General features: G+C 45.0%; 1 protein-coding gene across 3 annotated transcripts; it reads left to right on the top strand.

Moving 5' to 3' along the window:
• Window positions 1-974: 974 nt before the first annotated feature.
• On the top strand, window positions 975-25,456 carry SEC23B (SEC23 homolog B, COPII coat complex component). Of its 3 annotated transcripts, none has more exons than XM_021296342.2 (20): window positions 975-1,131; window positions 4,040-4,275; window positions 5,296-5,353; window positions 5,987-6,073; window positions 6,284-6,520; window positions 6,907-6,992; window positions 7,791-7,935; window positions 8,451-8,609; window positions 13,327-13,442; window positions 15,251-15,374; window positions 15,873-15,953; window positions 16,282-16,371; window positions 17,122-17,228; window positions 17,413-17,566; window positions 18,974-19,051; window positions 19,347-19,508; window positions 20,326-20,412; window positions 22,292-22,447; window positions 23,291-23,356; window positions 25,003-25,456. In XM_021296342.2, the coding sequence occupies exons 1-20, from the start codon at window positions 1,003-1,005 to the stop codon at window positions 25,090-25,092; spliced, it is 2,448 nt and encodes an 815-aa protein (XP_021152017.2). In that variant the 5' UTR covers window positions 975-1,002; the 3' UTR covers window positions 25,093-25,456. The 3 variants fall into 3 exon arrangements, with proteins under 3 accessions (XP_021152017.2, XP_064914885.1, XP_064914886.1); XM_065058813.1 differs by lacking the exon at window positions 975-1,131 and adding an exon at window positions 1,747-1,816; XM_065058814.1 differs by lacking the exon at window positions 975-1,131 and adding an exon at window positions 3,004-3,188.
• Window positions 25,457-25,984: the final 528 nt, after the last annotated feature.

Genomic DNA, 25,984 nt, shown 5'->3' with positions numbered 1-25,984 from the left:
GCATTTGAAAGTGAGAAAACAGAAAAACCTGAAGCTTGACAGTACAGGGGTGAGAAAACTTGATCACAGGGCATTAATTTCCTTTAAGCAAAGATTGAGTGATGCTTACACAGAAGCCTGGGGAATATTTATAGGAACGCCACTACATGAACCCAAACTATCAGAAGGGGGTCAAGATGTTTTACTGCAATGCCTTTGCCCTTAGACGTATGTGTGAAAGTTTACAGTGTTCAGCAATGGATTTACATGCATACACGCAGACAAGACAAATCTCACATGGCATTACATGAGGCTGCAGGGGAGGATTCATGTCATCAGCCTCACTAGGAGCAGGCTTTTCCTCTTTGGCTTCAGAAGAGACCGAGGGAAGCAAAAGGAGCAGAAAACAGTGAAAGAGGGAACATATTTGCCCAGTTTCAAGGCACAGACGAGCTTTTGAGGCAAGTCAGGCTGGGTCAAACCTCTGCAACACGTTGGATATCGTGATCTTCCCTGGATCTCTCCTCACTACAGGGTCTGTGTGGGAACAGCAGGACATACGGCTTCAGCCACCCGGATGATAAAGGAAGATCGATACTAACATGAGCATCTGGATGGGCAAAATAGACTAGTACTAACATGACTAAATCACAGCAATCAGTCAAAACAAGGCGGTCTTGACAGGTTACGCTGGATTGTGTGCTTGTGAAGAAGTGATATCTTGGGCTGGAACACTGCCCTGAGGATGTATGGCGTGTGAATGTTTGGTCTGGGTGTGTGTATTTGGAATAACAGTTTTTTGAGAAAAACATCCTGTTTAACCTCTTGGTCTAGGCCTGTATCTGTAAAGCTATAAATGAAGAAAGGCTAATTAAAGAAGGCTCGGCTGAGCTCAGCCTGGCTCTGCTCTCACTGCTGACACGAACTCTGTGTATGTGTCTCTATATGTGTCATTCTCGTGGCTGCAGGTCAGAGCGCTGAGGTTTTCCCGGCAGGCTGTGGTACAGGCTTCCTCTCAGGGTGATGAACCCCTGTGGCCTCAAGCCAGCTGTGAGGGTAATGCAAGCTCCTGCTTCTTGTCTGGGGACAGCGAAGGAGGAAAATCCAATTTACTGGGACTGGGCATGTTTGAAAACAAATGCCAGCAACCAGGTATGTGAACAGCAAGAGCTGTGTCCTCAAGCCAAACCAGGAAAATGGTGCCAGTTGGTCCTTTTCAGCTTCCAGCCAGGTCTCCTCCTGGCTCCCCACCCCAGCCAGCCCTGCCTGGGTGGCCTCACAGCTTCGGGGTGGGGCTGAGAACTGCGGCAAAGATGAGACCACTTGGGCCTTGCAGGTTTGTTTTGTTTTGGTGCCTGTATTATTAGTAAGTGGTTATTGATAATCTTTTCCCACGAGTTTCTGCACCTACAAAGGCGACCCCCCCTGCTGAATGTGGCAGCGCTCCCCAAAGCCGCCGAGCACCCTGAGTGGGTTCCCTCATCCCGTAGCTCAGCACCCTGTTCCGGTGGGGGAATGTGACTCCTCCCCCCCCATATTTAGTAGGGGCATCCCGTTTGTTTCCATTCCAACGCTGCACCTGGCGCCCTTAGTCAAGATGGCTTCTCTGACGCCGCCGCCTCGCCATGTTTGGTAGGGTCACCCCGCTTCCCCGCCTTCAGAGCGGCGCGGAGGATGCCCTTAGCCAAGATGTCGGCGGAGCCTCGCTGGGGAAGGGTGGGGCGTGCTGGGGCAGCCATCTTGCCTGAGGGCACCCCGCACCGCTGAGCTGGCCTTGCCGGGCGCGCGGGGCCTGCCGGGAGAGAGCGGCGGAAGCGGGGAGCGGCGCGGCGGGCCGGTGGGTGCTGCGGGGCGGCCCCGGGGCTCCCTGTCCTGTGGCCGGCGTGGGGACTGTGAGCGGTGGTGTCGCCTCTAGCGGGGCTGGGCGTTTAGTGGTGTCTCCTGTATTAGGGGCTGTAGGGGTCAGTGGCGTCGCCTGTGAGGGGAGGTGGCGGGCCAGTGGTGTTCCTTATGGGTGGGGGTTGTGGGTGGTCAGTGCCCCTGTGAGGGGGTCTGTGGTGGCCCTCACAGAGGGGCTGGGTAAGCTCAGTGCTTCCCCTGTGGGAGGCACTGGGGCGGGTCAGTGATGTCCCCGCACAGCAGCACTTGCGTGGGGATCAGTAGTGTCCCACAGAGCAGCCCAGCGGCTCAGCCGTGTCCCCTGTGGCTCTGCCTGGGCCGGGATCGGCACCGTCCGCTCTGAGGGTGCTGGGGCCTGGCGGTGTCTCCCGGAGCAGCGCTGCGCTCAGCCGCGCCGCCTGCAGCGGTGCACGGGTCAGTGCTTTACCCCGTGGCAGCGCTGGGGACCCGCGATGTAGGTGTCAGGGTTGGCCTCTATGGCTTCACTAGGCATCTGTGGTGTCTCCTGTAGCTGTGCCGAGCGCAGCAGCCGGGGGTCTGTGGTGTCACTGACAGCACTGTTAGGGAGCAGCAGCATTGTCCGTGGCTTTGCTGGGGGGGTGGGTCAGCAGTGTGTCATATTGGCAAATCCTGTACAGAAACTGCAGTGCTACCACCATTCATTTGCTGAGGTTTCAGTAGGGTCTGTCCTCTCCTGGACAGGGGCTTTGGGACCTCCCCATTGCCAGCATAGGCCCTGGAGATGACTGCATGACTGGGGCTGGAGGGCCCTGCTCTGGTGGGGAAGCTGGCACGTTGGGCAGGCACTGGGTCCTAAACTGGCCTTACATAGTTCTGTTTGGGTTGGGGGTGCCTCCCTTTCTGCTGTCCTGACCCCAAAACAGGGCTACAGCCCGTGCCAAACCTGGCTGGGGCTTGGCCTGGGTCAGGAGAGTGGTGTCGGAGGAACATGGAGTAAATTTGCACTGCAGTTGCTCTGCACACCCGAGACGTCAGATGTTTCTCTCTCTGTTCTGCTATGTAGGATCTTTTACAGACAAGCTTGGCTCTGACTTTTACCCTGACAGACCCATTTGTGGTGGGGTTGTGTTTCTGAACCTTTCTGTTTTTCTGTCTGGAGGTGGGAGTGGAAATGCAGGGCAATGCCCATGAGTTTGATTTACATCCTTCATAGCAAGAAAATGTTGATGAGTTTGGAGGTCTGTAGGAAAAAGTTACGTCAAAACTTCCTCTGGGGGAGGTGATTCTTCTGATTTCTCATTCCTATGGCCCTTCCAAAGCTCCTGCTTGCAGTGAGGACCAGGAGTAAGGTAATCCTGGAGCATTATGCAGGCGGAGGTGAACCTCCGAGTTTCCTTGTCTGGAGTGGGTCGTTCTGCTGCTGCTTTTGGCTCTGTCAGTTGCTGCCTGTGCTGTGTGGTGTTTGTGGGCTGGATTCAACAAGTGGGTTTTTTTGTTAGGCTTCTCCTTCCCTTTCTTAGAGACATGAAAGGTAATGATGGCCTGGCTCTTACCCTGAAGAGTAAGGCAAGTGACTTCTCTGATGTATTGGGGATACCCCTACTTGAATGACATGTCTTTCCTGAAGTCTGCTGGACTCTCAATTTCTCCCTTACTGGGAGTGGGACATGGTGCCATGTCCAGAGGGTGTCTAAAATCACGAAAGACCTTTTTTGGCCTTTTTGTCTTGTGCTCCTTTCCATCTGTAAGCAAGGCAGACTGTCAACCAGATGATGTTTGTGATGAGTGTTTTGGTCTCAGACTTGGCCTCCTTTTCTGCCCATCAGGTTTTAGCCGAAGACTTCAGAGTGTCCTGCAAATCTGACTCGAGTCAGTCAGGATTGCTTTGAGGCCAGCCTGAGTACTGGGATGTTAAATACAAGAAAAAAACCCCTTACATTCTGGCTTTGATGCCAGATTTCCTTGTTTCTTCCTTGGATTTGGTGGGATTTTAATTGTCAGGGATGTTGATGAGAGCACCAGCCAGAAGAGATTAATGCAGTCACATGGTTCATTTGATAACGGGATTAACTCATTATAACATATTGGCTTTGTCCTGCAATGTCTTGTGCCTACATGTAGTTGATCTGCTGACCTCCTTTGCAGGACTGTTGTCCAAACAGGCAACCGCTGCCTGAATGTGTTGTTTATGTCCTTTTAGAGCTTCTGCAGTCCCATGGCAACATACCTGGAGTTCATCCAGCAAAATGAGGAGCGTGATGGAGTGCGTTTCAGCTGGAATGTGTGGCCCTCCAGCAGGCTGGAGGCCACAAGGATGGTCGTCCCCCTGGCCTGTCTTCTGACCCCGCTGAAGGAGCGTCTTGATCTGCCGCCTGTGCAGTATGAACCAGTGCTTTGTAGCAGGTCAACTTGCAAAGCGGTGCTCAACCCACTCTGGTATGAATTTCTTGGCTGTGGATGTTCAGAGAGGCTGTTTCTTATCTGAACTTCATTACTTCCTTATTTCCCTTTTTCTGTGTCTGGTGCCTGGCAGCCCCTTTAATTTAGATGTAGTGGGTTTGTTAAAATCCATGCGTGCCTAATGAGATATATTGAATGCCAGCCTGTTACTAGAGCTGCCAGAAAGAGATGGGACAGGATATGAAAATGGCCAGTCCTCTTACCATCTCAGAGAATTTTGTGGTGAATGATGAAACTTAAAATAAACAAAGATGCCAACTGTAGTGATATTGTTCTCTGGGCTTAGATGCTTGCTTGGTTTCTTGCTTTATACTACACATCTTGCTGCTTGTAGGTCAGTTGCATTAGGAGGGGCATGGTTTTCTTTGAAGTTTTGCTAAGAATTTAAGAGGAATAATCAGAGTACCAAAATCATGTGATGATCCTACATACTCGGAGTGTAGCATTGGACTGAGGAAAAGCAGGGAAGGCCAGTAAGAGGAAGTAAGAAGAGATTAAATCCGTGAAATAAGAATATGGCCAAGCTTTACTGTACCAGTGGTTACAGGATGCCCTAATGAGCTTAGGAGAGTAAACTCTTTGGAGCAGGGAACAGCCTATTTGTTCAGTGTTTGCGCAGGATCTGGGTGAGTGGCTCCTGCTGTTCTGCGACTGGAACACTTGTGTGCTACAGCTGTACAAACAATAAGATGACTAAGATAAGCTAAAGCATAGTGAAAGAATGATTAGACCCAAGTCTTTGTTTGACAAAGGCTAAGCTCTGGAGAGCTGTCAGTGGTCCATCGTGCTGACAGGCCTGGAAGTGGCAGGACTGGATGAGCTAATGGACTTTGTGGCGATAGAACACGAGCCTGAATCCCTAAAACTCTTGTCATTCAAGTTGGACTGTCCAATATTCTCTTTCTTCCTCAGTGCTGTGAATGAGCATAGGTAATTGTGAAGCAGTGCTGTAAAATTGTTCTGTAGTTATACTAATGCCTTTTCTTTCACTTGCAGCCAAGTTGATTATCGGGCCAAGCTTTGGGCCTGTAACTTCTGTTTTCAGAGAAATCAGGTAAGCTGGAAAAAGCATCAGCTCTTTTATCTTTTCAGTCAGAATTTTCTTGATGGCCTCCCCTGGCAAAGGATGTTAAGCATAAATTCCACTTTTCTAGATTCCTTCCCTTGGCCTTTTTGTTTTGTTGAACCTAGGCCAGAGTACTTGTTAATGGGTCTGTTCTACCTGATATCTTGTCAGTTTTCAGTTCAGTTTTGCCAGTGATTTTACTGGCATGCAGGGCTTAGGAAGGAGATAAAAAGGTTATTTTGTCCCATGTGTTTCCAGCATGGTTTTCACACTTGATGTTTACTGTTCTTGCCAAGTATGAAATTCATTAGATTTGAGTAGACTTTTGCCATCAGAAACTGTTGCATGGTGAAATGAATTTCAGCTAATGCAGTCACTGCTTTAGTCTCACCTTTTATTTACACTGGATTGAGCAGCTGTCTGTACTGCTGGCCACTTGTCTGTGCTTAGGAAAACAGCAGTATGGATCTCTTGTCATGAGTTAATCAGGTTGATGCAGTGGCAGTAAAAAAAAGAGTTGAATAACCGTGTCATGAGCAGGGAAGCCTCTGTACTGCAGAAGAGGGTCCTACATTTCTGTCTTGCAACTTCCTTGTCCTATTTTTCTGTTCTCTTTTTCAGTTCCCTCCAGCATATGCAGGCATATCTGACATCAATCAACCAGCAGAGCTTATGCCTCAGTTTTCAACAATTGAATATATAGTGCAGGTAAAAGAATCATAGGCAATTTTCAAGCTCCCAGAATTGTCTTGTTTGTGACAGCTTATGTGTGTATTAGATTTACTTAAGATGATGCAAATAAATAACATTTCTGCAAGGTGCCTAAGACAGGGCTCATTTTAATGCTTGTCTGGAGGTATTATAAAGTGTCACCTGGCATATGTACGTGCCTAGTAAATACATCTCTTTCCACATTAGCGAGGTCCGCAGACGCCATTGATCTTCCTTTATGTTGTCGACACGTGCTTGGAAGAGGAGGACTTGCAGGCGCTGAAGGAGTCCCTCCAGATGTCCCTAAGTCTACTGCCTGCTGATGCTCTAGTGGGGCTTATCACTTTTGGCAGAATGGTCCAGGTTCACGAGCTGAGCTGTGAAGGGATTTCCAAGAGCTATGTGTTTAGGGGCACGAAGGACCTGACAGCTAAGCAGATACAGGTATGTTCTGCCACTTCTTAGGCCAGTGGTTTGTTCCTGTTAGCTCTGTTGACACCACTGCTGGTCTTTCAATCTCTGGGCTCTCAGGGAGGAAGGAGGGTTCGGTGCTCTTAACTGTTAGTGTGTTTCCCTCCCAGTATCTGTCCTGTCATTCTCCTTTATAAATTCCTTGGAAGCTTGTTCAAGATAGAGTTTCTGTATTTCGCATAAAGGACCCATTGAGCCATTCCTATTGAGAGTTCAAAGATTAATGTTAACAATTTAACAGATTTTAGTGTATTTAATGCTATAGTGTTGCAGGCCTCAGTGTATATTGCTTGTCAGTAAATAATATATTTAGTGTTTGGATAGTACATCTCCTCTACCTCCTCTTTACTGTTTTCTAGGATATGCTTGGGCTTTTAAGGCCAGCTGTCCCCATTCAACAGGGAAGACCTCTTCAAACTCCAGAGCAACTTGCAATTTCAAGCAGGTAAGCTGCACTTGCATGGCAGAAGAGCAGGGCAGATGTTTTATGCCTTTTTGGGGTCATGCTTCTAAACTTGGGTTTCCCAAGAGGAGTCCTTGTAGGAAGATTCAGATGGTATTGTCTTGTCACAGTTTTTTCCCTACATCAATTGATATATATGGATGGAATTTGCTAAAGCTGCAGACAGTGTACTAGAATTCGACTGTATCTTGGTTTCGCAGTTGCAAGAACATTATTTTCTTTCAGGCTAGACCGCTGCTTGAAAAACATAGAGTAACTGTCTTTGCAAAGCATATTGCTCCTGAATTGTTTGGAGCAAGGGTCTGCCTTTTTGATTGACCAGCCAACGGGGGACCTCATCTATGCATAGCAATCCTACATACCACCTCCTACCCCCTGACTCAGCAAGTCTGAAAAATGATTGACAGGCAAGCAGTGACCCCCTGAACAGTAAAGCTGTGTTTGCCTCTGTTGAATACAGTTTTCTCTTTCTCAGCCTCTCTTTTTCAGTGGCAGCTCTTGTATGTTTTGGTAGACTAAATAACAATTGAAGTTCTTTCCCACGTTTTCAGTGACTTTAACTTCTCGTGAGATCCTGATGTGTTGCTTTGATGAATTTTTTTTATTTTGCACAGGCCTGTTATCTTGTAAAGTTTGGATGTAAGAAGGGAACATGTCATGTGACTTTTTGCTTCTGATAACTATCTCAATACAATTTTTGCATGCCAGGAACAGAGGCACTTTCTTCTCTAAACTGGAAGGACTTACAAGCAGGAAAATATTTTATTTGAAATTTTGCAGGTTTCTGCAGCCAGTACATAAGATTGATATGAATTTAACAGATCTGCTTGGAGAACTGCAAAGGGACCCATGGCCAGTCACCCAGGGAAAGAGGCCTTTACGTTCCACTGGAGTAGCTCTGTCAATTGCCGTTGGCTTATTAGAGGTACTGTTAGTGCTGTTGTGTGAGATGGGCTGGTGTCAGTCCAGCTTGGTCTGTGGTCAGGTTATGTTGGGCTGCAGAGGTGCAATTTGTTTCTGCTGACATTTGACATGAATTAGCACCAGCTAGTGTGGAGTGGGAGTTTACATCTATGGTAAAATATGCAGGTGTTTAGAGGTCTCTGATTTTTGTGTGTATCACCATGTGGAGGTGATACTATGCACTGGGTTTATCTGAGGAACATCTAAGATGTCAGTAAAAAGAACAGAAAGTGCCTGCTTCCTTTTTTGAAAACATGAGGCTTGTTGTAGCATATCTAAACTTGAGAGTGCTGTGATTGTCAGGAAATGCATCGCTGTTTGTCGTAGTGGCCTCTAGCAGAGACAGATCCCTAATGACATTGCAGAAACACATGTAAATGCTTCTCTAAAGAAAGCATTGTTGCCATTTAATAAGTTTCCACTTTTTACTTTTTTTTTCCACTTTCTCTCTGATATATGTATTTGTTTTTATTTTAGGGCACATTTCCAAACACAGGAGCCAGAATAATGCTGTTTACAGGTGGGCCACCAACACAGGGACCAGGCATGGTGGTAGGAGATGAACTGAAAACACCAATCCGTTCTTGGCACGATATAGAGAAGGACAACGCAAGGTTCATGAAGAAGGCCACCAAAGTAGGTGCTAGAGCTGAGCCTAGTTATTGCTGTAAAAGGCAATAAGAAATGTTTCTATAAATGTATTATCGAAAGAAGGAGAGCTAAGGAGAATCTCCATCCTCTGGTGGATGCAGGGGGAAACAGTGACAGAGGATGATGGAAAGGTTGAGGTACTAATTGCCTTCTTTACCTCAGTCTTACTATGAAAGACCAGTTGTGCTCCAGGTACCCAGCCCTCTGAGACAGAAGACAGGGGTGGGAAGCAGAATGAAGCCCCAATAATCCAAAGGGAAATGGTTAGCGACCTGCTACATCACTTAGACACTCACAAATCTATGGGGCCAGATGGGATATATCGGAGGGTGCTGAGGGAGCTGGCAGAGGTGATCACTAAGCCACTTTCCATTATCTGTCAGCAATCTTAAGTAACTGGGGAGGTCCCAGTTGACTGGAATTTGGCAAATGTGACACCCGTCTACAGGAAAGGTCAGAAAGAGGATCTGAGGAATTACAGGCCTGTCAGTCTGACCTCCGTGCTAGGGAGGTCACAGACCACGTCATCTTGAGTGCCATCAGAGGGCACATAGAAGACAACCAAGAGATCAGGCCCAGTCAGCATGGGTTTATGAATGGCAGGTCCTGCTTGACCAACCTGATCTCCTTCTATGACAAGGTGACCTGCTTAGTGGATGAAGGAAAGGCCGTGGATTTTGTGTACTTAGGCTTCAGTAAGGCCTTTGACACTGTATCCCACAGCATTCTCCTGGAGAAGCTGACAGCTTGGGTGGGTGTACTCTGAGATGGATAAAGAACTGGCTGGAGGGCTGGGCCCAAAGAGTTGTGGTGAACTGAGCCAAGTCCAGTTGGCAGCTGGTCACAGGTGGTGTTCCCCAGGGCTCAGTGTTGGGGCTGGTTCTGTTTAATCTCTTTATCAATGATCTGGATGAGGGGCTTGAGTGCACCCTTAGTAAATTTGCAAACAACACCAAACTGGGTGGGAGTGTTGATCTTCTAGAGGATAGGAAGGCCATATAGAGGGATCTGGACTGGATGGATCATTGGGCTGAGACTGATTCTATGAAGTTCAGCAAGGCCAAGTGCCAGGTCTTGCACTTGGGTCACAACAACCCCAGGCAGTGCTACAGGCTCGGGGAAGAGTGGCTGGAAAGCTGCCTGGAGGAAAAGGATCTGGGGGTGTGGATTGACGACAGCTGAACATGAGCCAGCAGTGTGCCCAGGTGGCCAAAAAGGCCAACAGCATCCTGGCTTGTATCAGGAATAGTGTGGCCAGCGGGACTAGGGAAGTGGTCGTCCCCTTGTACACTGGTGTGGCCCCACCTTGAATGCTGTGTTCAGTTTTGGGCCCCTCATTACAGGAAAGACATTGAGGTGCTGGAGAGAGTTCAGAGGAGGGTGATGAAGCTGGTGAGGGGTCTGGAACACAAGTCTGATGAGGAGCAGCTGAGGGAAGTGGGTCTGTTTGGCCTGGAGAAAAGGAGGCTGAGGGGAGACCTTATCACTGTCTACAACTACCTGAACGGAGGTTGTAGCATGGAGGGTGTTGGTCTCTTCTCCCAAGTAGCAAGTGGTAGGATGAGAGGAAGTGGTCTCCATTTGCACCAGGGGAGGTTCAGATTGGATGTTAGGAAGAAATTCTTCATGGAAGGTTTCTGGTCAGGCATTGGACCAGGCTGCCCAGGGAAGAGGTGGAGTCACCACCGTGTTTAAAAGGTGCATAGATGAGGCTTTTAGGGACATGGTTTAGTGCCAGAGTTAGGTTAGGTTATGGTTGGACTTGATGATCTTGAGGGTCTCTTCCAGCTGAAATGATTCTACGATTCTAGTGCTGGCTGGGAGTTTTTCAAAACAACAACTGGATTTTGTGTCAGAACACTAAATGGGGGCAAAGGACATAACACAAGCCTACATTCACTGCTATGTTGATAGCTGCCCGTTGTCCTTCCCCAGGAACAAACATACTCCATTCTCTTGATGTGGGAACAGTATGTCCAGGTATTCACGTGGCTGTCCTTGAAGTGCCTGAGCCTTTTGTGTAAATTAAATTGTGGGAATGTTCAAGAGAAGGGTAAAAAAAGACTTCCTTCTAGTTACTTCTCCAGTACAGTCTTGTGCCTTCTCAGATAAAGGGTACTTGAAGGTAAAGGGGCCCAAGATAGTTGGTTAAGATTCAGGGACTGCTTCTTCCAAGCTCAAGATCAGAGCATCCTGACACATAGGAAGTCAAGGAAGGGAGCCAGGAGACCTGCGTGGTTAAACAGGGAACTGCTGGGCAAACTCAAGTGGAAGAGCAGAGTCTATAGATCATGGAAGGAGCAGCTGGCCACTTGGAAAGAATATAAGGCTGTTGTCAGAGGCTGTACGGAGGCAATTAGGAAAGCTAAGGCTTCCTTAGAATTAAACCTTGTGAGAGGGGTCAAGGACAACAGAAAGAGCTTTTTCAAATACATCGCAGATAAAACTAACACCAGAGACAATGTAGGCCCACTGATGAATGAGGTGGGTGCCCTGGTGACAGAAGATACAGAGAAGGCAGAGTTACTGAATGCCTTCTTTGCCTGTTCTGCTGCAGGCTGTCCTGAGGAGCCCCGTACCCCTGAGGCCCCAGAGGAAGTCAGGACAATGGAGGAGTCTTCATCGGTTGATGAGGACTGGGTTAGGGACCGGTTAAGCAGTCTGGACATCCATAAATCCATGGGTCCGGGTGGGATGCACCTGCGGGTGCTGAGGGAGCTGGCTGAAGTCATTGATAGGCCACTCTCAGTCATCTTTGCCAAGTCTTGGGAAACAGGAAAGGTGCCTGAGGACTGGAGGAAAGCAAATGTCACTCCAGTCTTCAAAAAGGGCAAGAAGGAGGACCCGGGTAACTATAGACCGGTCAGCCTCACCTCCATCGCTGGGAAGGTGATGGAACATCTTATCCTTGGTGCCATCTCAAGGCATATCAAGGATAAGAGGGTCATTAAGGGCAGTCAACATGGCTTCACCAAGGGGAAGTCATGCTTGACCAACCTCATAGCCTTTTATGAAGACATAACGAGATGGATGGATGATCGCAGAGCAGTGGATGTGGTCTACCTTGACTTCAGTAAAGCAATTGGCACAGTCTGCCACAGAATCCTCGCTGCTAAACTGAGGAAGTGTGGACTGGATGATCGGGTAGTGAGGTGGACTGTGAACTGGCTGAAGGAAAGAAGCCAGAGAGTTGTGGTCAATGGGGTGGAGTCTAGTTGGAGGCCTGTATCTAGTGGAGTGCCTCAAGGGTCAGTACTGGGGCCTATATTATTAAATATATACCAATGATTTGGATGAGGGAATAGAGTGTACTATCAGCAAGTTTGCTGATGACACGAAGCTGGGAGGAGTGGCTGACACACCAGAAGGCTGTGCTGCCATCCAGAGACCTGGACAGGCTGGAGAGTTGGGCGGGGAAAAATTTAATGAAATATAACAAGGGAAAGTCTAAAGTTGTACATATGGGTAGGAACAACCCCACGTTCCAGTATAAGCTGGGGAATGACCTATTAGAGAGCAGTGTAGGAGAAAGGGACCTGGAGGTCCTGGTGGACAACAGGATGACCATGAGCCAGCACTGTGCCCTTGTGGCCAGGAAGGCCAATGGCATCCTGGGGTGTATTAGAAGGGGGGTGGTTAGTAGGTTGAGAGGGGTTCTCCTCGCCCTCTAGTCTGCCCTGGTGAGACCGCATCTGGAATATTGTGTCCAGTTCTGGGCCCCTCAGTTCAAGAAGGACAGGGAACTGCTGGAGAGAGTCCAGCGCAGGGCAATGAAGATGATTAAGGGAGTGGAGCACCTCCAGTATGAGGAAAGGCTGAGGGAGCTGGGTTTCTTTAGCTTGGAGAAGAGGAGACTGAAAGGTGACCTCATTTTTGTTTATAAATATGTAAAGGGTGAGTGTCACAAGGATGGAGCCAGGCTCTTCTTGGTGACAACCAATGATAAGACAAGGGGCAGTGGGTACAAACTAGAACACAAAAAGTTCCACTTAAATATGAGAAGAACCTTCTTCACTGTGAGAGTGACAGAGCACTGGAACAGGCTGCTCAGGGGGGTTGTGGAGTCTTCGTCTCTGGAGACATTCAAGACCTGCCTGGACACATTCCTGTGTAACCTCATCTAGGTGTTCCTGTTCCGGCAGGGGGATTGGACTAGATGACCTTTCAAGGTCCCTTCCGATCCCTAACATACTGTGATGCTGTGATAAGTATTTCAGTGTTTTTTCTTAGCTGATGGTGAGAGGAGAGTTCCTTCATTGACATAATTTTATCTCCTTCTGGGGAGGAAAAAAAATCTGTCTTCCAGAAAGCCTCCGTCGTCTTCCTGGCCTATGAAACAACACTTAAAACAGTAAAAGTGTCAGGAATAAATGTGCTTGTCAGATTAGACAAAACAGTATGACACCTGTTCTCTTAACTGTCACCGTGAAACCTTTGGGTTTCCACTAAGTTGTCACAGACAAAATCCCATGCAGTTTATGCACTCTGTATTGGTGACATGCAAGTCAAGCTTATCCAAGTGTAAACATCCTCAGAGGGAGAAGTGTGCTCCAACAGAGCAGTAGGAGCAAACTACTGTTTGGTTACCACAGCACTGGTAATTGCTTCATTTTGCCTCGTGTTTCATGTATTGCCTCAGCTGGAGGGCAGTAGATCATATTGCCCATTGTGGCATCCTAAACACGGTGTGTGTTTTCCCCAGTACTACGAGACTCTGGCGAATCGTACTGCAGCCAGCGGGCATTGCATCGACATCTATGCCTGCGCCCTGGATCAGACTGGACTGCTAGAGATGAAGTGTTGTGCAAACCTCACTGGGTATGTTCATCGCAAGAGAGCACAAAGTTGTTGGCACCTGTTTCTTTGTTTGTTGTTTTTTGTTTGTTTGTTTGTTTTTGAGCGGGAGAATGGTTCAATGGTTCAGAAAGCAGTTAAGTTTGCTTTCAGGGCGAAAGGGTGAGGTTTTTATAATTCTATTCTAAACTGTGGTTTGAATTTGCCAGGAATTATACGGCAAACCTCCCCTGATCCCAGACCACATTTCTGAAGTCCCAAAACAGCATGTGAATTAGCACTGCTGGTAGAAAACTCGATGTCCTGCTTTGAGAAAGGTATTCTAAAGCATGGTGCAACATGTCTTTTGCAAATGCTTTCTGCCTTCTTGGGACACAGCAAGTATCCTTTCCAGAGCTGATGAGATAGAGATGCTGTGCTTTGTGGTGTGTGCATGACTAAGTTTCATCAGAAGAACAGAGCTTTGGACATGGTGGGTAGAAGCTTTCCTTGTGTGGGCCGGATTTTCTCTGTTTAGTGGCTCACTTGCACTTTCCAGGGATTTTTGGCTTCCCTTGATCTAGTTCAAAGTGACATCTCTAAGGGGTAAATATCTGTATTCCATATGAAAACCTTATAGAATCATAGAATAGTTTGGGTTGGAAGGGACTTTCAAAGGTCATCTAGTCCAACCCCCTGCCATGAGCAGGGAGATCTTCAACTAGATGCCTCATCCAGCCTGGCTCTGAATGTTTCCAGGGATGGGGCATCTACCACCTCTCTGGGCAACCTGTGCCAGTGTTTTACCACCCTCGTTGTAAAAAATTTATTCCTCATGTCTAGACTGACTCTCCCTCCATTAGTTTAAAACCATCACCCCTTGTCCTGTTGTAACAGGCCTTGCTAAAAAGTCTGTCCCCATCTTTCTTATAGACCTCTTTTAAGTACTGAAAGGCCACAATAAGGTCTCCCTGGAGCCTTCTCTTCTCCAGGCTGAACAACCCCAACTCTCACAGTCTCTCCTCACAGCAGAGCTGTTCCAGTCCTCTGACCATATTTGTGGCCTCCTCTGGCCCATCTCCAACAGGTCCATGTCTTTCCTGTGCTGAGGGCTCCAGAGCTCAATGCAGGACTCCGGGTGGGGTCTCACTAGGGCAGAGGGGCAGAATCACCTCCCTCAGCCTACTGGCCACACTCCTTTTGGTGGTCTCTGTGAGGAAAGCTGTGTGCTCAATCAGGCCTTTTAGGCACTCATCATATCTTTTATTGGCCATTTTAAATCTGCTGCCTCTAGGGACCAAATTATAGTGTGAGCAAATGCAAGGTGTTTGTAAATAATCACATAATGCTCAGTAAGCAGAAGAGAGATTGTTTGACCATTTGGCTGTGTTATTAAGCCCCATCTGATCAGGCCTGGCTTTACTAAGGCACTTAGGGAAGGTGCAGCACAGGTCCATGCACCCATCCTCGTGCTGTGGCGGTGCAGCCATCCACTCTGTAGCATGGGTGGTTTCAGATGTGCACCAAGCCTTGCTCAGGGGAAGCAGGGTGAGCAAAGCCTTTTCTGGGTTGAGATGTTTCTAACATAGGCATTTTTAAGGCAGCTAATGGGATGGCAAGAAATATAATTAAGAAAGCAAGCTGGCAAAAATGGAGCATTAACTTGTCTGGCTTTGGAGGAGGCACCCATGAATCTGCATTCCCTGATGTGAATTTTACCTATTCAAAGGCATGCTTTAAAACAGTTTCTGCATGTGTTTGCATGCATGAGAGTTAGGGGTATGTATCCTTTGTGCTTTACTTCTGGTTTCCAGTTGCTTCAGTTCCCTTGTGTATTGCTTTTTCTTTTGCAGAGGACACATGGTGATGGGAGACTCCTTCAACACTTCTCTCTTCAAGCAGACCTTCCAGCGGGTATTTAATAAAGGGTTCAATGGGGAATTTCGGATGGCTTTTGGTGCAACTTTGGATGTGAAGGTGAGAGATTAGTTTCATTGGATGGCATTAACTGGGAAATACAAGTGCTGTTCATTCAGAAGTCAATTAAGTATCTGGGGTGTAGCAAATTCTACATGTTTGAGGTCAGCTGTAGTGCCTGTTTTCGGAGAAGCACTGTTTGGAGTGGAGGAATCTTTGTTTGAAGGCTTACTAAATTTGTGTTGTGATGGGTTTTTATTTATTTATTTATTTTTTAAAAAGCAGCAGCTGAGCTCAGCCTCTCCTCACTCAGCAAGGAACACTTCACACTTTCTCATGGTCACTATAACTATGTCTTCATTATTAAAATGTGACTGTGTAGATTCTCTTACCTTCACTAATTGTAGCAGTAGGTGATCTGGGAAAGTACTCTGAGATACTTTCCCTGACAGTCATGTGCACACATCATCTGATCAATGCTGATTTAGACTGTGTGTATTCTATTGGACTGACTTGATCTGAGAAAAAAAATCCACAGCTTTTTTTACCTTGTTCTAGACCTCTAGGGAGCTGAAAATTGCAGGAGCTATTGGACCGTGCATATCCCTGAATGCTAAAGGGCCATGTGTCTCTGAAAACGTAAGTTTCTGATGTGGAAAAACCTTTAACAAAGAAGTAAACAAACAGTGCAAAGTTTCTGTCTGGACCTCCAGCTCAGCTAGAATGTTAGAGTTTTCAAGGAGAAAAACAATTTGGAAACACCCTTAGGAAAAGCTTGTCTTTCCTAGACTAAATTCTTGCCCCATAAGGCTTTCTTTTAACTCTGTGTCCTTCAATAACTTCATTCACACCCAAAAGATAACATAAATTACAGCAGGCCTTCTAGACTTCTTAAATTCTGATCAGAGGTATAAGCTTGCCTTATGTGCTCTAGAGACAAAAATGCTTTCTTTTCAATTATGTGCAGGAGCTTGGAACTGGAGGAACATCTCAATGGAAAATATGTAGTCTGGATCCCAGCACAACTCTGGCCATTTATTTTGAAGTGGTAAATCAGGTCAGTCCTGGCTTTTGTTGTTGTTGTTGTCTCTTACACACCAAGGAAAAGCAATGACATCCCCTGTGTTGCAGATGGATGGTTGCAAAGCAACCAAGTGTTTTTGTGCCAAAGAGGTTGTGTTAATATGCATAAATTGCCTAATGTTTTTGTTCTGTGCAAAAAGTGCATTATTTCCTTGTCTTCTTCCTGTGCTATTTATTTAACGAAGAAAAAATTGTCTTTTTGCCAGTACATGCTGTGGATGTACCTTCAAATTCTTGGAGAATCGATCCTCCAAGTTGTAATAACTCGATGGCTCAGAAAAAACTTTTGGCTGGGAAAGTTTCTGAACATGTGTCAGCTAGAAGGCAGGAAGGCCACCCTAGAGGGATTCTATTGCACATGTTTCTCATTGTCTTCTCTGCTGTGTGGGCTGGTTCCTGTTGGGAACAGGATGGTGGGCTCACAGGACCTTAGCTCAGACCTTGTACTGCCATTCTTATGTTCATTGCTATAGAGATAAACTGCAGCTGTCCTTAAATGGACAAGCTGATAAAATTTCAGGTACAATATTAAATGGGCGCAGCACCACTTGACTCTGAGGGCTGCTGGAAAACACAACACTAACAGATGTGTGTTCCTTCTCTGGTCCATCTGTAGCTTGTACATATTCTATGACTGCTCAAATGATGCTTTGGAGTTCTCTGTAGTGTACAGAGTTACAGAAAAGCCAGCCCATTCTGAAGGTTTCCTTTGTTTCCTTTGCAGCACAGTGCACCAATACCTCAGGGAGGCAGAGGGGCAGTGCAGTTTGTCACTCAGTATCAACACTCCAGTATGCAGAAACGCATTCGTGTCACCACCATAGCCAGAAAGTGAGTATCTCATGCTGGTTCTTTGGCAGAATGGCAGAAGTTTTAGCTGCAGTCTTTGCTGGAATTTTTCTAGCTTTTTGTTGCATGCATTGGCCACAGAGTATTTGGCACAGGGAGGATGAATCAGGTTTGGGTTTTGCTGAAGGTGAATGTAGAGAGCACTAACCCTTTGCTAACCCTGTAGTTGGGCAGATGCACAGACTCAACTCCAGCATATAGAAGCTGCGTTTGACCAGGAAGCAGCTGCTGTGCTGATGGCACGACTGGGAGTGTACAGAGCTGAGTCTGAGGAGGGACCTGATGTTCTGCGATGGCTGGACAGACAGCTGATCAGACTGGTAAGACCGATAGACTGCAGTTGGATGCATTCTTGATTCTAGTAAAAGTGGTCTCTGGAAAAGAAAGCACCATTCTTTTTCCAGACTGATTTGCTTCATTTGTGCTGTGGTCACAGTTACATAGTTTAGTATGCAATAGGTCAGAAGCCACTTTGATCAGCGTGTGTAAACATCCCATAATGCTGAAAGGGTTAAATCTGCAATTAAAGAAGTGATAGCAAAATACAGTAGAGACCTCTGGAGATCTCTGGTTCAACTCCCCTGTGCAAAGTAGGGCCAGCTTTGAAGTTTGAGCAGCTTGCTCCAGGTCTTCTTCAGTTGAGTTTTGAAGATCTTCAAAGATGGAGCTTCTCTTGCTTCTCTTCACAACCTATTCCAATATTTGATCACAGTCACTATAATTTTTGTTTTCTTTTTCTCCTCCCCCCATCAGAACTTCCATTTCTCCAGCTACCTGTAGCTGTAGGCAGCAGTATGACTCCCTGATCCCACTCTTGATCAGGCTGAACAAACCCAGCTTCTTCAGCTTCTCTTTTTACATGAGGTACTTCAGCCTCTAAACAGGCTTGGTGGCCCCTGCTAAATTCATTCCAGTATATCCATGTCTGTCTTGCACTGGGGAGCTCCAAACTGAACACAGCATTCAGGTGTTGGCTCACTGATGCCAAGTTCAGGGCAGTAATCACTTCCACAACTTCATGCCATCTCTTTCTTGGAATTTTGCAAGCCTGAATTGCCTAAATTGGTTCTGGCCTTGTACAAACACTCCTGTGGAGTTGATACCAAGAGATGTGGCACATCAGACACTGGAAAACAGGGCCAATATCAAAGAAAAGTTTGAGTACCAAAACACACATGGGCATGCTGAAATGGTTGTGAAGTTATTTATAGTTAAATTGCTAAAACCATTGATGCTTCTTATATTCAGTTAAGCCATTAGTGAAATGCCAGTCTGCTGCTGCTCTAGAAAGAAGTTGCTGCAGAAGTGTTTCATAGTGTACAAAGCAGCTTAAGTATAACAAAGTATCCCTGATTTAATGGGAAAAAAGGTTAGTACTAGAAGCACTGTTTCCTTCATTCTCAGGTAATTGCAAATGTGAATTTAATGTATATAAAATATATATAAATGTGTATAAAATGTATATGTATATAAATGTATATAAAATAGATAAATAGATAAAATCATGATTCTCATTCTAGTAAGATACAGAAACCACAGACTTAAAGAAAAATAGCCTATAAATTTTCTATTACTAGTTATTTTCATGTTCATGCCTTGATTGCTCTGTTCAAAAACAACCAGAAGAACACCCTTCAAAAAAAAAGTGTTCATTTGAAAAAAAAGGAGAAAAAAAGAAAAAAAAAAAAAGAGAGAGATAACCAAAGTATCCATTTTGCTTCTAACAGTGTCAGAAATTTGGACAGTACAATAAAGATGATCCCAATTCCTTCAGATTGTCAGAATCATTTTCTTTGTATCCCCAGGTAAGAACTTCACTTCCCACAGGCGTGGGAAAAGTGTGCAAGGGTGAGTGAGAGTGATGATAAAGCATCTTGTACCATTTATCAGATTCAAGAGGGAGGAACAGATGACTTTCTAATTTGGTGGACTAGTCTTCTAGTTGAGTGCTGCAAATGACTGCTAAGGGAATAACTCTGAAGAGTTAATAGAGTGTAGACTTTTTTTCCAAAGAATTTGCTGTTCAGAAAGATTGGGCTTGGCTGCAGAATTTTTTGCACCTTACTGTTGTTTTTCTTCTCACTCTTCCTTCTGATGCAGTTCATGTTCCATCTGCGACGCTCCCCATTCCTGCAGGTCTTCAATAACAGTCCAGATGAATCTTCTTATTACCGTCACCACTTTGCTAGGCAAGATTTGACCCAGTCTCTCATTATGATCCAGCCCATCCTTTATGCTTATTCTTTCCATGGACCTCCTGAGGTGAGTCCTTGTTCAACAGGACGAGGTGGATCAATCCAAAACAAGTATTCACTCAGAGTAACATGATTTCATCAAAAAAGCCCCTGTATATATGTTTTTAATCAAGGCAGTTATTAAATGATGTGATGGGGCAATGTGAAATATGAATTGTGTTTTCATTAAACTTACAGCTTTGATTAAAAACAAAGCAAAACAAAACAAAAACCCGCACCAGAAAAGCCACAACCCCTGCCTCCAATCATCTGGTGAATCTCGCAGCAGCTCTCAGTTGTGCTTTTGCTTCTCTGTTAGAGGCTGTCATCTGCACCGTGCAATTCAGCAAACCTCAACACTTCCAGGTCATAATATCTCTTACTAGCTGCTTGGTTTCAGTTGTTTATGCAGCAGTTTTTACCAATGTGCAGCTATTCAATGGACAGACATAGGTTCCCTTACACTGACAGCTTCCTTGAATTAGGAGCATCTGGCAGGAAAGAAACGCAGAAGCTGCCAGAGTAACATTTTGAAACCTTGGCAGCATTTGCCAGAGTCCTGATGTTTTCCCTTGTTATTCTTGAGATACTTTTGTTCAAGATTATTTCAGATTAAACTTGGAAGGCCGTAGAAATTGCTCTCTCGCATCCTGCATTTCATACAGTAGCTGTTAACCTGCTGCAGGAGGCTGACTGCACTCTGCAAGGTCTTCACGTGGACTGAGCAGCTGTTGGTGGAGTCACGTCTACAGGGGCAGGGTGGAGTGAGCTGTTCAGCCAACCATGAAAGTTAATACAGTTCCGAGGACTTAAAAGTGATTGACTTTCTTCTTTTTTTTCCCCAGCCAGTGCTTTTGGACAGCAGCAGTATTCTTCCTGACAGAATCCTGCTGATGGATACTTTCTTCCAGATTGTTATCTACCTTGGTGAGGTACAATGAAATACGTTCTCTTTCTCTATTTGCACTCTCTCCCACCAGCTGGGTATGCAGATGGTGTCACTGTTGGTATGAAAACAGCTGCTGGCAAATCCCACACTAACATAATGACATCATATATGTGCTTCCAGTTGTAATACAAGTACCACACAATCTGACTTAACAAAGAAAATCCTACTGGAGTCACTAAGGATGTATTTGGCACTGAGGAGTAGTTGTCATGTTAGCTTGGCAATGAAGATAGTCCCTTACCACGCTTGGAAAAGGCCAGAGAAACTTGAAACTTCCTTAACAAGGGCAGAGAGCTGCAGTTTGATTTTCAGATAAGTGACATACTGGTTTCTGGGTTTTGACACTTTTAAAGAAATCAGTTACCAATTTTTCCAGTTTTTGCTTTTATATATTGGACATTTTTGACAGTTGCTCCTATATTCCTTCCATTGTGACTGAGGTAAGTGCTTACGGACTGGCTTCTTCTGAACATCCAGATTTATACCAGTATCCCAAGCCTTGGCTTTCATAAAATCATAGAATTGTTTCATTTGGAAGAGGCCCTCAGGATCACCATAGCACAAAACCATGTCCCTGAGAACCTCGTCTAAATGCCTTTTAAATGCCTCCAGGGATCATGACTCCAACACTTCCCAGGGCAGCCTGTTCCAATGCCTGACAACCCTTTCCATGGAGAATTTTTTCATAATATCCAGTCTGAACCTCCCCTGGTGCAACTTGAGGCCATTTTGTCTTGTCCTATCACTGGCTGCTTGGGAGAAGAGACCAACACCCTCCATGCTACAACCTCCTTTCCAGTGCCTCCTCAGTACGCAGACCTGTAGATCTGTATTTCAGTCCTGTCAGGTTTTGTAAGTGACTCATGTGCTCCTGTAGCTGCAGAATGGAAATGTCTCACACCCTAAAGCAATTATGGGATAAGGAATGTAGAGGAAGCTGGCTTTCCACCTTTTTTTCTCTGGAAATCTCCCTGTTCCTTCATGCCCTTTTTTTCCCTTTGTATCTTTTATAGTCCTGCTTGGGGAGTAGCCTGCATCCAGCTTCTTCTACCTGAACATGGCAACAGATTGAAGTATTTAAAATTAACCCATCTTAGTTTATGGGCAAACATTCCTATTTGTGAAAACTTTTCCTGAGGCGTTTTAACTCTTCCCTTTGTTTTTGAACTAAGCTACTTCATTTAATGACTGCTATTAGAATGGTGGAAGTTTGGCACGACAGTTTGTGGCAGTTCTGTTATTAGCTCTCGACTTCCCTCCATATAGGGTTTGATCCCTTTGAGAAGTGAGCAGGGATATCCAACTGATGTGAACAGGATTTGAACGCTTGAGTCTCAACAATGACAATAAATCTTCCAGTTTCCTTAAACAGTTCCTACCTACTCTTGCAGAGCAACACACTCAGCAAGTGGGTGAAACTTAGACAAAGGAAGATCTAACTGTGTGACCTGCATATGTATAGAGCAATTGTCTAGGTACATAGGGTTAGGTAGCTTGAAAATACTGTAAGGCAATGGCTGCTTAATTCAAGACCAAGTCAGATATAAAATACCAGTGATTTATAAATGCTTTGTGTTTCTTTGTTGGTGCAGGCTGAAATGTAAAGGGTTGAAGATCACTTTCAACTAATTGCTCTTGCACCGCACTAAGTGCTACCAGCTTTTGTGTTGAGTGCCGGTTCCTAAATTCAGGGACAGAAACTAAATAATGTGATTGCCAGAGTAGTGAAAGTGTGCGTTTGCCATGTGATCTGTAAGCAGAATTACATGAAATGTTCTGCTCTCTTCAGATGTGCACATTAAAAAGCGGAAGCTTGCAAACATCTCTAGTATCTTTTAATTTCCTCCCTGTCCCATCAATAGACTATTGCACAGTGGCAGAAGGCTGGTTACCAGGACATGCCTGAATATGAAAACTTCAAGCACCTGCTGCAAGCCCCACTGGATGATGCCCAGGAAATCTTGCAGACGAGATTCCCGATGCCGCGTTACATTCACACTGAACATGGGGGCAGTCAGGTAAGGAGGCTTATCGAGGAACTCTGTTGTTAAACAGAGCAAATACCTGTCTTTTTCTGCTTTACTAAAAGTATGGTTCTGTAAGTTAAATACCGTGGCTTGCATATTTTCTCATGAGCTCTTACTATAACATTGTCTTTTAATAAGTCAATTACTGGATATGCTTTTGAAATCTGAGGATGGGAAAAAACCAACCAACCAACCAAAAACAATGAAAAAGCCAGCCTAATTATCTTTTTATTCTCCAAAGAGGTGGGGAAATTATTTGGTTATGTATCTAAATTTACCCAATCCAGGGAGTGCAGTTAGCTTGCTAGGACAGTAAGTTAAGCTGAATGATTGACCATCTGTTCCTTTATTCTCAGATGCAAAATGAGGATATAAAATAGTTGCTATTTTTCCTCTTCCTGGAATAGCAGTTGTGCAGTGCTTATCTGTGTCTGGCTTGTTTTTAGCCGCAGAGAGGCAGGAATTGGTGCTCCAAAACAAAAACTTGGTATTAATTTCTGATGAGACAGTCTTATGCTGGTTCTCCACTGACCTCTTTTCTGAAGAGGGGGTGGGGCCATGCAAAGGACCATGCTGGTGAGATGCCTGTGTCACAAGGAACCGGAGCTATCCTGCCAGGCGAGTGCCGCTTGCTGTGGCAGAGTACTCCATGCCCTTTGGAGACAAGTCATCTGTGGAGTAGGGCTGTTTCTGAGCTTGAAACTGAGTTAAATTAGTACCTTGCAAAACCAGAAGAACATCACTAGTCATGTATCTAAAGCAATAAGCAGTCTTGAGGGAGCTGACAGGTCTGTAATTTTACATAACTACTTCTCAAATGTTTTCTCTGAATAGGCCCGGTTCCTCTTGTCTAAAGTGAACCCTTCTCAGACTCACAATAACCTCTACGCGTGGGGACAGGTAAGCAAGGGAAGAGCTGCATGTGTTTGAGAATACTGTAAAATGTATATTTACATATTTGTCTATGCAGTAGCCATCCTGCTTCACCAAAAGGCCACAAAACATGAGCAGGTTACGTTTGTCCTCTGTTTCTTACCCAAGAGCTTTTTGAAGACATGTGACTGGATTTGAAATTCTTACAGTCCTTTGCAGTGCAAAGCAACAAGGTTATTTCTGTGTACCAAAGGATCTGATAATGGAATTGCCAGCAGAGACTGCAATACTCGTATCATTTTAAAAAGGACACAACTGTGATTTATTAGATTTGTCTCTAAAGCTTAGGCAGGTTAGATTTTTATTTAACCTGTTTATTCAAGTCCATGGATGTTGATAAGATAAACAGTACTGGTGGGGTGCAGAGAAAAGTCCCAGCAGAGATCCAGACCTGAGCAGACGGAGGAAGAAATGCGGTCGACCCAATATGAGTGATAAAGCATACTTCAACTTTATTGATGCACTAAGCTGGTTTATATAAGACTTACAATAATTATGCATACTCGTCATCTATTAATTGGATAGTATACAGTAATTATGCCTACTCGTCTTCTATTAATTGGATAGTATACAATAATTATGCCTACTCGTCTTCTATTGATTGGATAGTATACATAATGAGCTCAACCTTCTTGTGGTTTCTCTGGAATGCAACCCTGCTAGAGATAATTCCCCAGCTTGTTTATCTAAACGCTCAGCTGAACCAGAGAGCAACCGCTCAGTACTTTTCCACTATGCTACACCAGACTCATGCTAACTGAGGCCTACTCATGCTAACTTAGAACAAAATTCTCCTGATACAATGGATCAATAGAGCCATGCCCCATCTCTATTAGCCATGTCCCAACAGTGGGGAGCACTAGATGACAACATGGTCAGAATACAGTTTTTAAGCCTGGATGACTAAACTCAGGTTACTGTTCTTGTACTGAATGCCCCCAAATTTTTAGCAAAATCCAGTTGACTTTGGGCCTTTTTCTCAATGGATCCGAGGAATGGCTGTCCAAATGGAGGTGCTGCCTCAGCAGCTCGATTGCAGATGAGTGATCTCGTAAAGGAGTTCTTTGCCCCTTAGATCTCTGTCCTTGTATCCCAGCTACACATGGGGCACAGACAGACCAGGAGAATTTTCTCTGGTGGCTGCTGTTGAAGGAAGCAGCTAATTTGATGTAGAATATGCTCTTACAGGTTTCATATGACCTGATGTAGAAATTTATCCCTACAAATATGATTTAAATCTCTTAGGTCCGAGTGTATTTAGTATTCTGGAAAAAGTAATTAGCATTTAGATACATGTAGATCTAATTTATCTGAGAATACTAGACCTTTATATCCTCTTTACCTTGCTTGTGTAGAGCTATAGGCAGCAAAATTCCTAATGCTTTAGAAAGAAGAGGCTTTATTTTTTTCCAGTACTTTAGATTGCACTAGAGGATAGTGTCAGAGCTGTTGCCAAAAAGTAGCATCTTTCTACTAGATCTGTCCTTTGCAGGGAAAAAAGGTGGTTGATTTAGCGGGCAATTAGATCACAGTGCTGACATCTGATTGGCTTCCCTTTAGTCCCCAGTGTTGCCACCACTACTTTAGGCCTTTTTTTGTTTGTTTGTTTTCAGGAATCGGGAGCTCCGATCTTGACAGACGATGTCAGTCTCCAGGTGTTCATGGACCATCTGAAAAAGCTGGCAGTTTCCAGTGCATCATGACTTTGATCTAACCCAGAAGCAAGACCAGAAGAGTTACATAGATCACGTTGATGACAGAAGTGGAGCAATTTATTTACATTTCTTTCTCTCTCTTTTAGACTAAGGTTTTAAAGTATGAAATGAAATAAATATTCAGGGACAATTTTGTACTTGGCTCTTCTAGCTATTAATTTATTTGTATTCCCTTTTGTCTATATTCTGTTTCCTCCACTTTTTCATACATTGTAATTGGACCTAAAGGATGTTTTAGCCAATATAGATTTTTAACAGTCTTTAGCTTAATTTTTAATCTTACATTTTCTTAAAAGGTGTATTTTATCCATCAGGGACTGTATTAATCAAAAAATAAAACTGGATAAAAGCATTACTGTTTAGTGCTATCCCTAACTCAGCTGTATGAGCAGTGGACTCAGTCTACCTCCTTTTCATTCATGAAAACATAACACTGGGGTACATATACATACATAACACTGGGGATAGGCTATAGAAAATAATTTCACAGAATCACAGTATGTGAGGGATTGGAAGGGACCTCAAAAGATCATCCAGTCCAATCCCCCTGCCGGAGCAAGAACACCCAGATGAGGTTACACAGGAAGGTGTCCAGGTGGGTTTTGAATGTCTCCAGAGCAGGAGACTCCACAAGCCCCTGGGCAGCCTGTTCCAGTGCTCTGTTACCCTTACTGAGAGGAAGTTTCTTCTCAATTTTAAATGGAAACTCCTCTGTTCCAGTTTGTACGCATTGCCCCTTGTTCCTTCATTGGCTGTCACTGAGAAGAGCCTGGCTCCATCCTCCTGACATCAGTTGCTGTTACCTGATGGTCATCAGTCTTTTTTCACTACGAGTCAACGAGGTATTTCTAAGGGTAAGACAGTACAGAACAAGTATTAG

This window comes from Columba livia, chromosome 3, assembly GCF_036013475.1.
Source record: "Columba livia isolate bColLiv1 breed racing homer chromosome 3, bColLiv1.pat.W.v2, whole genome shotgun sequence".
NCBI classification, from domain to species: Eukaryota; Metazoa; Chordata; class Aves; order Columbiformes; family Columbidae; genus Columba; species Columba livia.
Note: the sequence above shows the minus strand (reverse complement) of the source record. Positions and strands in the feature narration are given on the sequence as shown.